Source organism: Uranotaenia lowii, chromosome 3, assembly GCF_029784155.1.
Source record: "Uranotaenia lowii strain MFRU-FL chromosome 3, ASM2978415v1, whole genome shotgun sequence".
Classification (NCBI taxonomy): Eukaryota; Metazoa; Arthropoda; class Insecta; order Diptera; family Culicidae; genus Uranotaenia; species Uranotaenia lowii.
In genome coordinates this window covers 224,459,052-224,472,063 of record NC_073693.1, presented here as the reverse complement: position 1 = coordinate 224,472,063, position 13,012 = coordinate 224,459,052, and the positions used below count along the sequence as shown (strand labels likewise).

At 35.6% G+C, this 13,012-nt stretch overlaps 1 protein-coding gene across 1 annotated transcript in view; it reads right to left on the bottom strand.

Annotated features, from left to right (window-relative positions):
• Positions 1–8,936: 8,936 nt before the first annotated feature.
• LOC129755917 (uncharacterized) overlaps positions 8,937–13,012 on the bottom strand; it is a 220,027-nt gene continuing 215,951 nt past the window's right edge. Inside the window, exon 4 of the mRNA XM_055752623.1 lies at positions 8,937–10,246. Coding sequence (XP_055608598.1) covers positions 9,259–10,246 — 988 coding nt within the window. The 3' untranslated portion in view covers positions 8,937–9,258. The remainder of the gene's footprint in view (positions 10,247–13,012) is intronic.

The following is a 13,012-nucleotide window of genomic DNA, read 5'->3' as shown; positions in this document are numbered from 1 at the left end:
TCGGTGCTGTGTCAAGGCGGAAGCCGCAAATTCATTGCACAGCAGTGTGTATTTATTACATTTAGATTGAATATCTTCAATGTGATTTTTTAAAGAATGATTCCGATCAAATGTGAGTCTTAAGTATTTCACGTGATCAGACCATTCTAATGAAACCCTATTAAATATTATGTAATGATTTTCATTTGGTTTTAAAAATTCAGTTCTTGGCTTATGGGGAAATAAAATAAGTTGAGTTTTGGAAGCGTTAGGAGAAATTTTCCAAATTTTCAAGTAATTTAAAAAGGAATTTAAATTTTGTTGCAATCTACTGCGTACCACCCGTAAATTTCGACCTTTGGCTGGAAGCAAAGTATCATCAGCAAATAATCTTTTACCTTTTCCTTCTGGTACATCAGGAAGATCAGAAGTAAAAATGTTGTATAAAGCCCAAATATACTGCCCTGAGGGACACCAGCTTTAATGGGTGTCCTTTTAGATCATGCTTTGATAGCTGACTTGCAAAGTTCGTGAAAAATCAAAACGTGCTTATTTAACTACTAAATCTTTGTGCCAAACACTGTCAAAAGCTTTTTCAACATCTAGAAGAGCAACACCAGTTGAATAACCATCAGATTTGACAGCGTTAATCTTATTACTTACACTTAAAAGTTGATGTATAGTAGAATCTCTATGGCGAAAAATAAATTGTTCATCAGGTAAAAAGAATTCTGATTAATGAGAATCATCTTTCCATTTCAAATATTTCTCTTGAATAGTTTACTTAAAGCAGGAAGCAAACTAATTGGTCGCTAGCTTGAATGCTATAGAGCACTTTTTCCGGTTTCAATATTGAAGTTACTTCGGCATTTTTTCCATTTATTGGGAAGATAAGCCAAGTGAAAACATTTATTGAAGATTTAAAGTGCTTTCCCCCGAAGCTTTCATATGTTTTATTTTTTTAAAGAATCAATTAAAGTTCATCAATATTAATCTTGCAAGAATTTTAAAATACATTTCGCTCAGAAAGAATATCAACAAATACAAGGGAAATTTGAGCATCAATTGGATTTTTAACGCTTCAATTAAAATCATGAGCAGACTCAAATTGTTGGGCGTTTCTGCGTTAGTTGAAAGAAGTTTATTTCCATGTCTCATGTCTCATGTCTCATGTCTCATGTCTCATGTCTCATGTCTCATGTCTCATGTCTCATGTCTCATGTCTCATGTCTCATGTCTCATGTCTCATGTCTCATGTCTCATGTCTCATGTCTCATGTCTCATGTCTCATGTCTCATGTCTCATGTCTCATGTCTCATGTCTCATGTCTCATGTCTCATGTCTCATGTCTCATGTCTCATGTCTCATGTCTCATATCTATGCTCTCAAAAAGATTCGAAGTGTTTTACTTTGAAAAGAACGAAGAATATTTTCTCTCAAATTCCGTGTAAATTTCGATAAACGCGTAAAAAACGCGTATATCCCGAAACCACTTAAAAAAGACATGTACAAAAACCGCGCAAAAAAAAACCGCGTAAAATACCTCGTCTCCATTTTTTTTTTGTTTTTCAATACTTTCTTTTTTCAAACAAGGTAAAACACAATATAAAGTATCACCGTTGTAAATTTTCAAGAATATATTATAGTTAATTTAAAAATTTTAACAAGAATGTTAAATTTATTTTGAAGTAGAAATCTTTTTACGAGTCGCTCTGGTTTTTTCAGTACTTGGCAATTGGAGTTTAATTAAATTACTCGAGGAACAATCTAAACTCACCCAAATTTGCCCTCCAGTTTCATAGGAAAGCCTCGACCAGCCGCAATCCTTGAAGGGTAATTTTTGTTGAATTAGAAGTGCCAAAATTGGGTGAAAGGAACAAGGTCCCTAACTTAATTAACACATCGCGGCGTCGTAATTTGTTTGGCGGTCTAAAACCTCGCCTCACGTCAGCTGGCGCCGCAACCCGATGCAGGAACAACACGCTTCCAAGTTCCATCTGCTACAAATTACCGACATGATTGCTTCAGTTAAATTTACACTTGTTAGATCTTTACGAGACAACCACCACGCGATGGCTTCAAAACAATGGCCTAAAATTTGGGCGCCAGGGTGTCAGTTTCCGTCAGTTTGCTGCGTTGAAGTAGGAGCAGAATCAGCAATAAAAAATGCTAATTACCAAACACCTCTCGAGTTGAGTTGGAACAAACTTACCTCCGACGATGGTTTCGTTCATAAATAGGCAACAACGTTGATGTAGAGACCCCGAAAACTTGCAGTGATTTGAGATTTGTGGGCAGTTTTCCTATTCGTGCGTCAGTTAGCTCTAGATTTTCTCCGATTTCGATAGTTTCAGTTTAAACGGATTTCGGAACTGTTTATTCATGTGAAGTCTGAAGTCTGAAAATTGACGTGGGAAAAAGAGATCTTCGATAAGCTTGGTTTGATAAGTAACATAATTTTATTTATTTGTGAAGTTTATTTACTTCAAAGTGTTCGTTTTATCAGCTTTGAGAATTTACGGAAATGGGAAATACTGCCAAACTTGATCATTTACGAATTGTAGACGTAAACCAAACGTTGTGTTCAGAACTACACGTCATCTGTTAAGAGACCTTATATTTTTGAGCCTGCGTAGCAGATGTTTATCTAAATATAACGCATTTGATGTTTTGGCTTAGTGCAGTGACATGAGGTTCATGTCGTTGACAGGCAATCCAAAAATTGTTATCATTCGATAGAATTTATCGATCAAAACACCCGTGAGAGAGATGTTCAACCGCAAGAACAGTATACTAGCGCTTATCAACTTCAATTTTGCTCTCGATAAGTTGTGCATTCCGATTCAAATTTATCCTCTTTTCCTAAGTAACAATTTTAGCTTTATTATGGTTTGCAAAATTTCGTTAGGACTATAGCATTAATCTTCATAAAAAGCTAAAGCGCATTCTATTACATCATCAGAACTCCAGAACACCAGAAAGCCCTATCCTAGAAACGTCATCAAGGCCAATTTTTAAAAATAATTATGCGTTAAAATTTTGGACACCAAAGCGTTTATAAAGCTATTATTGTAAAACGGATTAGCTGTGAATGACCCGTGGAATAAACCATGTAAACCCATGGTCAATTTTCGCTGTCAGACGCCATCTTAAAATCTAAGATGGTGGCTTCTGCTGAACTTTAAAATGTTGTAAATGACTTAAAATCTCATGAAACCCCAACTATACTGGTATTGGGTGAAAGGGCTAAACAAGTAGAAGTCGAATTTCGCTATCTGACGCCATTTTGAAACCAAAAATGCGGCATCCGCTCAAATTGGGTGAAAGGGATAAACTAGAAGAAGTTGTTTTTTTCTTTCCGACGTCATCTTGACATCCAAGATGGCGGCTTCCGCTGAACATTGAAATTAATTTAACCACTGAAAATCCTTGAAACCTTCACAATATGCGTATTAGTTAAAAGGGATCAACGAGTAGCAACTAATTTCGCTATTAGACGTCATCTTGAGATCGAAGATGGCGACTTCCTCTGAACATAAAAACAAAATTTAATCACCGAAAATCACATTCAATTCCCACAATATGGTCATCGGGTAAAATGGCTTAATCAGTTTTAGACAAATTTCTCTATCAGACGCCATCTTGAAATCCAAGATGGCGACTTTCGCTGAACCTTCAAATGCTGTTTATAACTAAAAATCGCATGTAATCCCACAATATGGGTATTGGCTGAAGGACTAAACTAGAAGCAGTCAAATTCACAATCAGATGCACCTCAAAATTTGAGATGGTGGCTTCCGCTGAATTTTAAAATGCTGTTAATCTCTGAAAATCGCAATAAACTCGCGCAATATGGGTATTGGATGAAAGGGCTACACGATTAGAGGTCGAATTTCGTTGTCCGACGCAATCTTGAAAGCCAAGATGGCAGCAAACACTCAACTTGAATATATTTTAAATGACAGAAAATCACATAAAAACCCACAATATGGGTATAAATTCAAAGCAATCAACGAGTAGAAGTCGATTTTGGCTATCTGATGCCATCTTAAAAGGGAGCTTTACAAAATTGGTATTTAGTGAAAGGGCTAAACTAGTTGAACCTGGCCCTGGTTGTTTTTGGAAACTCGCCCGAACATTTTGTGTTGCCAAAATCGAATGTTGCCAAAACCGAACGGTTTTTTCTCAACTTAGTTTTCACTTAATACGACATGAAAAGTACTATTTTTGATTTAAAATGTTACAAAAAATGTTATTTCATACTCTTTTTGGTCTATTTTTTATCGGTTTAAAATAAAAAAGTGTAAAATTAAATTCTTTGCAATAAATTCACACAGCATGGTCTAGAAAGAAACGTTGGGATAGAATTCCGTGCATCGCTTTCGATCTAATTGTACACGTCGTGATAGAATTTTAGATCGAAAACGATTTTCCGTTTTCGTGCATCGTTTCCTATCAAAAATTACACTAATTATTTTTACTGTGTGTATTGTGGTTGTTTTATACGATTTTCAGTCACTTACAGCATTTTAAAGTGACGAAAAGAAAAGTTCGACTTCTACTCGTTTGTCACTTTCATCTAATAACCATATTGTGAAGGTTTCATGAGATTTTCAGTAATTTTTAGCTTTGAAAATAAAAGCGGAAGCCGCCATCTTGGATTAACAATGGCGTCAACCAACCAATTTGTTTCCTACTATTTGGGTAAGGAATATTGAAAGAAGGTACTGCCGAGAGCCATATTGGATTTTTTTCGTGACGTCACTGTTGCCAAGCTGTCGAAGGTTTAAGGAACTAAATTAAAATCCAATTTGATTCGGATTATGTTGTAAGGCCACTAGTTGATTGTGCTATGAGGTTTCTTTGTGTTTAATAGACTGCAGTGTGTATTATTCTTGAATTTGTTATTGAATTCACAGTAGGGTGTCCCAAAATTGCATAACTTCTGGGAATCTGGGGGCTCACCCTCCTAATGGTAGATTAGGATGTGCAGAACAAACTTTTGTATGGGGCCGACTGAAAAAAATTATGTTTGGAGGTTCCGCAAGCGCGATCTTTGAAAAAAGTCCACTTTCAAAAGATTTGATTTTAAATAAATTCTGGGTCCAAAAATTTTCATGAAATTTATATATTTTATATTTTTTTAATTTTGTTCGAGTTAAATACTACACGTAAAAAATGAAAAATGGACCAAATTTGTATCAAAATGTAAAACATGCAAGCTATTTCCAAGAAAAAAAATTTGTTTGGTCCAAAAATTTTGAATTCAACTGACCAAAATGTGTACCAAGCGTAAAATATTTTTGATACCAATGCTATCAAAAGATGCGGATTTTTGTGCACTTAAACTTTGCTGAACAAAACATGTTGTTTGTATCATCGTGTGAAGAGCTATTCATGGTTTAATGCTTAATAAAAATCACAATTTAGGATATTTTTTAATTTAATTTATCAAATTGTCATAATAAATACCTACTCTAAAATCAAAATACTTGCAAAAAAAGACTTGGATGGTTTAAGGAAGTCATCAAAAGGCCATATGCCAAATTTGAGCGGAATCGGACAACAGGAAGGGGTTGCACTGAATCTCAAGTGTGAAAGGGATTCTTAGACATAGTGTTCTAAAGAAGCATAAAAAACTGGTTTTTCATCATACATTTTTGTCTTTACCAATCGATTGCTTGATTATGTAGATTTTATTAAAATTTCAATTAAGACTAACATTTCACCTGAAGACTGCAACTAGATTGGACTTAAAACAAAAAAGTTATGACTGTTCAAAGATTGTATTTTGGTTACAAATTGTCCTGTAAAACGCAATGAGTAAAATGTACTTTACAGGACAATTTGCCGTTTTACAGGACAATTTGCCACAAAAATACAATCTTGGAACAGTCATAACTTTTTTGTTTTAAGTCCAATCGAGTTGCAGTCTTCAGGTGAAATGTTAGTCTTAATTGAAATTTTAATGAAATCTACATAATCAAGCAATCGATTGGTAAAGACAAAAATGTATGATGAAAAACCAGTTTTTTATGCTTCTTTAGAACACTATGTCTAAGAATCCCTTTCACACTTGAGATTCAGTGCAACCCCTTCCTGTTGTCCGATTCCGCTCAAATTTGGCATATGGCCTTTTGATGACTTCCTTAAACCATCCAAGTCTTTTTTTTGCAAGTATTTTGATTTTAAAGTAGGTATTTATTATGACAATTTGATAAATTAAATTAAAAAATATCCTAAATTGTGATTTTTATTAAGCATTAAACCATGAATAGCTCTTCACACGATGATACAAACAACATGTTTTGTTCAGCAAAGTTTAAGTGCACAAAAATCCGCATCTTTTGATGGCATTGGTATCAAAAATATTTTACGCTTGGTACACATTATGGTCAGTTGAATTCAAAATTTTTGGACCAAACAAATTTTTTTTCTTGGAAATAGCTTGCATGTTTTACATTTTGATACAAATTTGGTCCATTTTTCATTTTTTACGTGTAGTATTTAACTCGAACAAAATTAAAAAATATAAAATATATAGATTTCATGAAAATGTTTGGACCCAGAATTTATTTAAAACCAAATCTTTTGAAAGTGGACTTTTTTCAAAGATCGCGCTTGCGGAACCTCCAAACATATTTTTTTTTCAGTCGGCCCCATACAAAAGTTTGTTCTGCACATCCTAATCTACCATTTGGAGGGTGAGCCCCCAGATTCCCAGAAGTTATGCAATTTTGGGACACCCTAATGCACAGTCATGCTCTATGTGAAACGAGCAATAATAATAATTTTCCCCTTTCAAAAGATCTGATTGGTAGTTTATGGCAGTGCACCTCATCGTGATGATTTGAATCTAACATGGTGTACCATATGAATTTCTAATTTAGAACAATTAACCCCAATAATACCATTGCAACTTTGGTTTATTAAATTCCAATAAAAGATTGTGGTTGGATTCGAAAAATACTATTTTTGGTTATTTTATTTTATCAACGATTCAAACCTATCTGATTTCAACATTTATTAGCAAAATTTTGAACTAATTATCAAGTTTTGTCAATTTGAGTTAGGTTACCTCTGCAACTTCAATCGTCTGAATTAAAGCAAAACAATTACTACATTCAACTTTTTTAGTATCAGTCTTAAAGAACAATAATATTTCTAGAATTGTGTGCCTTGAAAGTTGAAAAAATCTTAAATTTTTTTTTAATTTCTAACAAAAAAGGAAAAATGTTCATATAAATTCACAGATTATCGGCAACAGTGACGTCACAGGCGGTACTAATTCTAAAGCAAGGCTGCCTCGGCCCTACCTCCTTTAAATATTCCTTGCTATTTGGGCTTTTCTTATTCTAGAGATATTCATACCACTTCCGGTAATTTGAAGTTTTCAAAAAAATTTATAATTTTTTTTTATTTGAACTCAAAATCTACATACAAAACTTATCAAAAATGTGTAAAAATGGGGCTTCCAATTCAAATTTGTGCTATCTAACCTGAGCTTGTCCTGTTTTGACATCTTGATCGAGAACTGTCACTAATTTTTATGGCGGTTTAATAATAAGGCGCTTTTATTAAACATGCAAAAGAAAGCCTGGAGCAAACTTCTAAGTTTGTGTTTTATTATAGTTTCAACAGAGCGTTCATAACTCTTTCAAAACAACTAAACAGTATGTTTAATTAAAGCATTATTAGCGTTTTCAAAACTATCTGAAAACATTTGGTCGAAACAAAAATATAAGGATTTTACACGACCATAATGAAACCGTCATAAAACGAGCTGCACAAAAAATGCCATAATAAAACCATAATTAAACTTTCAAATGCTAGTTGGCTTTATCTGAGTTAAGGATAAGTTCTCGCTCCCGGACGAGAGAAAATTTCTCACTATTTTGCATGGAGTTAAGAGCGCGGAGAGTCAGAATGAACGTAAATAGCTATGAAAAGCACTCTCTGTGCGTTTGTTCTCTTGCTTGTTTCCAGTTTTGTCCGAGAATATTCTCAAAACAAGAACTGACTGAGAGAAAATAATTTTGGCCGAGTTATCTTGATCGTCATTAGAAAGGGATAAGAAGTTAAGTTATTTTTTGGCGCGAAATATTGGAAAAAATGTTTACTAATCTGACAATTCACAATGATGACAGGTGTTTGACAAACAGGTGTCAAGTTTACAGCTGAAAATGGTCTTTTTTTCTCATAAAGTTAAAAAAAAAGTCCACCGATAGTAACGCGGTTTTTTTTATCAAATAATTTCTAATCGTAAATCCAATCATCTTTTCAAATTTCAGTTTCATTTTGAGCTTTTATTAAGATAGTTTTTCAACTATGTTTTGCTCGAAAACAAAATTGATTGATCTCTAGAAAGCTACACCCAGAAAAAAGGTTGCAAAAATACAATGTCTATTTAGCAAATCTCTGTGCCGAAAATGCACTGATAAGTGTACTGTACCAAAGATGATATGATTGGAAAAGCACTGGTACAAAGTCTTTAGTTCCCAAGTAAAATGATGCATGACCATTACATTCAAGCGAGACAAGAAAAACTTAGTACAAAAATTTGCCAGGAATTGCCCGGCTAGGCTACAAGCAAAAATAATACAGGAATGCTTAAACATAAACCTACACTGGAATCCGCTTCGACTGATAAACTACACCGCATGAGGGCTTTTTTTTGTAGAAAACACTCCTGCATTTAAATCTATCTGGTCCGATACACTGAGCTACGCAGCAGCGCCACTCGAGCGCAATTTCCTAGCCAGCGATTATCGTTGTTGATCTTAATTTAACTAACATTTGAACTTAAACTGAATCGGTGCTGCTCGTACCTACAAGTGTTCATTAATCTTTCTGTGCATTGGAAATTATCATCACCGAGTTCTAGCGCCTAAGTTATTTAAGGAATGTTAAAAATTTCTTTCGAAGGAAATCAAAATAACTTTCACGATAGTTTTTTTTTTCGTTTTATTTAAAAAGTAATCTGTTAAGGCAACAAAACCTAACAAACGAATCACATATTCATACTTACAGTAGTTGCACCTTCCACGCGCAATACGCTACCCTTGTTACTTAAGATCTAAAAACAAAGATCGGCACCAGCAATAGCTGGAGCAAAAATGGTAACAAAAATGTGGAAATTTTTCTTTTGTTTCCTTTCATTAGGCATAGTACAATTAATCTTATCGTTGAACGAGGCTTAGTAAGTAGTCTTATCTGTCAGCGGAAGTTCTGAGTTGGCTAAATACAATTCTGGATGGGGATGGATGACCCTAGGGTTGGCTAAGGTGACTTGGTGTTCTGGATGGTTTTGCTGACAGCGCTCGAGGGGTGAAGTTTGGTAATGGCACCGGTGAAGGTTGGCGTAGGTAGAAGCGCTCGCGGGGACGAAAACTTGATACCGGCGATGGTTTCCAGGGCCGGCGATCGTTTGTACTGGGATAGGGTTTTTGTGTAGGTCATTGGGACCGAATAAGCTATGGTGTTGTAGGTGGACGGGGATGGAATTGGAGTTTGGGGAGCTGTCGGTGGAGCATGGCTTGGAAAGACGGGATAAGATTGATGTGCCACCGGATAGCTGGGTTGGTAGAACAGAGGTTGGGGCTGTACGTAGCTGTGAGGTTGATGTTGATGATGATGATGATGGTATTGGTAGGGATGATGATGAACCGGGAATGCGGGTTGCGTATGATGATAGTAGGGTGCGAGTTTAGTTGGGTATTGCAAAACAGGCTTAAAGTGGTTGACCTGGAGAGAGCTTGGGACGTACGAATCCAGAAGGCTAGTAGGAGGTTTATGCTGAACTCCCAAGTAGTTTAGAATACCATTGTTGGGATGATTGATCGAAGGGTAGGTTGTTTGGGTTTCGTGATGTATTTGGATGGCAGGTTTTGCTGGTGAATGGCTGTAGTGAATTCCGGTTGGATTGTGATTATGGTTGTCTGCCGAGAAATAGATGGGAGTTTCCACACTCTTAACGATGGAGAATTCAGCCGAAGGAGATTGAATACGATGAGGTGCCGGAGTCGACGAGGGAGTGGCGTAAATGATTCCCGGTTTTGGTGTGACCTCGGGAGCTGTAGGATTGCTGAATGTTTGAGGAGCAGTTGCTCCCGTTTCTCCATGAGAATAAGATTGGACGCTATTGCTATTTTGATCATTCACGTAGGCTGCAAATTGCTGGGCTGAGTGAGGTGGTTGTTGTGGCTGCTGTGGAATAGATTGTTGGCCTTGCTGTTGGTAGTACGTTGAAGGGATCATGATGAATGCTCTGTAATGAAAAAGATTATAGAAGCAGTTAATAAAACCGTACAAGTTTCATCGAAAATAATAAAAGTTTTACATCAATAGTATTGGTGGCGAACTTTGAAAAAAACAAATTTTCAATAAAACTAATCTATTTTTTCCAGCACGATGAAAGCTTTCTTTACCGAAATTGTTATTTCGAATGTGAAGATTGTTTCAATGTAGAGTTTGTCGACAAGAACCATTTTGCTTAAGAGAAATTTGAAATTGAAAAAGATGCACATAAACTCGACACGACATCATCGTGTTAAAATAGAAATTTAACAAAACTGTCACTGTAAATTTCCGTTATTGTCAGAATCGTATCTTTTTTACTGTTATTGTATAGATTACAAGCATATTTAACACTCTGCATTCAAAGTATGAAAAATAGTGCACAGTATTGTTTCAGAAGCCATTGTCCCCACTAACCCCGGTGTTCTTTAAATGTTTCTAAGATATGTTTTCTGTTCGTTCAGTTGAAAGTTGTTAAATAACAATATTCAAAACATGGAAGTTTCCTGCTTTCGGCTTTATACAGTAAACAATCATATTTGCTCTCTTCCTCGTTTGCAAATCAACATTCCTCGAAGAAAATTCTCCCATGAGAAGACGTCTGTTATTATTTTTGACACCTGAAATTGCTTCTCGCGGTTCCTGACCGATCCGAATATCTTCTCACGATTGCCCAGCACTGTAAGATGGAGCAATCTTCTTCAGCCCGTCTATCGATCAGATACCGGCCAGGCTTCTAGCCGCGCCATTTGCCATTGTAAAAGTGCAAAAATGTCCAATTGCATACCGCGCTTCAATTGTTCCAGCTTGCAGCCTGCCAATCAATGTATTTTTTTTTCTTTCTACTATGCTCAAATAACTGCAAATCATCCATCGCACCGCACCGAAAGGTCATTTTGATTTGCCATAATGAAGTGACCTAATGGGCGGTCGTTTCGGTGTGAAATACGCCATCCAGTTGAAGCCGAAAGCTAGAGATGAGCGAGGGGTGTCAACATTTGGCAAGCTTTTTTGCCCTTCCCCCTTTCGGCCAAAGGTTTTGGTTAAGATGAATTTGTTTGCTTCTCACACCTGCGTGCCAGTGCCATGCCATCATCCGTTCAATGGTTTGCGGATTTACTTGAAGGGTAGTCACTACAATTATGCGGTCATCTCTATGAAATCGTCATTAACTTTTCGGGAAACCTTTCCCTGCCTGATCCATCCAGCCGTTAGGGGTGTTAGGAGTCAAATAAACAGTCAGCGGTGGATCAATTCCAGCGACAGCTAGCAACATAAATATTGGGCGGATCAGATTTTATCTCATTCATTAAGAAGGAAAAATAAATAGCAATTTTCTGAAATAACTAACCGAAAGCTATCAAACTTCGTCTTTCCAAAACGCTTGTTTTGAAAAATTACGATCATGTTTGATAATAAGATATGATCGGTCCCAGAGGATGAAAAATACTGTTCTGACTCAAAAAGCATAATTTAAAAAAAGCTTAATCGCTGTACCCACTCGGCTAGAACAAATCCATCTTTAACCCCCCTCCCTTCCATTTTTTTGTTTTTTGAAAATCCAGAAGGGGGGAAGAAAGGTTTTTAATTGAAAATTTTTAAAATTCTTCTCAAACTCAAACAGTTTAAAGAGCGAAAGTCAAACTGATGACGATGGGAATTGCATCACCTTGTAAATTCGAGATTTTTTTTTCAAATTATCGATCTAAAATAATTCTTCTTTAAGGGTTTGCATTGTAGTTTGTATACAAGATGCCCAATTTGTTCCAATTTATTGAATATTTGGAATGCTTTTTTATATCTGACCTCCTTGTGATGATTCAAATCCAAGTTGCAAAAGTAGGATTTAAAATTGATTCCGGCATTGACCATACTCATTGCACAGACATCTGATTAGTCTGGAGTCTTTTTACGCGGTTCTTTTGCACGGATTTTCATATAGGATATATAGTGTAGTTTTGGTAGTATTATTAGCTAAATTTGAATTTTGAATTTTTTTATTGCTTTCACTATGTAAATTTGAAAGCAATAAAAAACAAACATAAAGAAAATGAGAGATGAACGAACATTTTCATAAACAAACATAAGATTCCGCCTTTATTTCAGCTTGCTGGTGGTTCGTCGAGAAGTCATCAAAATTTCTATGTTTTGTCTGCATTCTGTTTTACTAAACCAATAAATAAATAAAGTTGGTTAAAATTTTACAAGTTTCATCATTTCAACGTTTTTTTCTCACTTTGAACTACAATAAAGTTTTTCTTTTAAGAATGCCGTATTTTCCTATATTGAAGCAATAGTCGATAGGTCATGGGGTACAAGAAAGATAGAAAACAAAACTTTCTTCGGGAGGAAAAGGGCAAAAAAATGCAAGACAATAATTTTTATTTCGATTTTTTTGACCTGTCATTCTTTTGACATCTTCTCATGAGAGCAGGGCCGGATTAAACCATCGGGGGGCCCGGGGCAATTTTTCTCGGGGGGCCCTATGATTCATTTTTTTTCAAATGCTATCCCAGAGAATACAAACCATTTCAAACGTGCAAAAGAATTAGAGATGAGTTCAAAATACTGTCTTCAAATAATGTTGTCTGCGTAGAAGATAGTTTCTGGTATCTTAAAATAAAAATTTTGTGTTAACAGTTTATCACCGCTGGATTATGATTTTTAATTTAATGATTAATGGCATTTCGGTGAATTATACATTCTGATAGGAAGAATTTCAAATGAAAGTAATGAA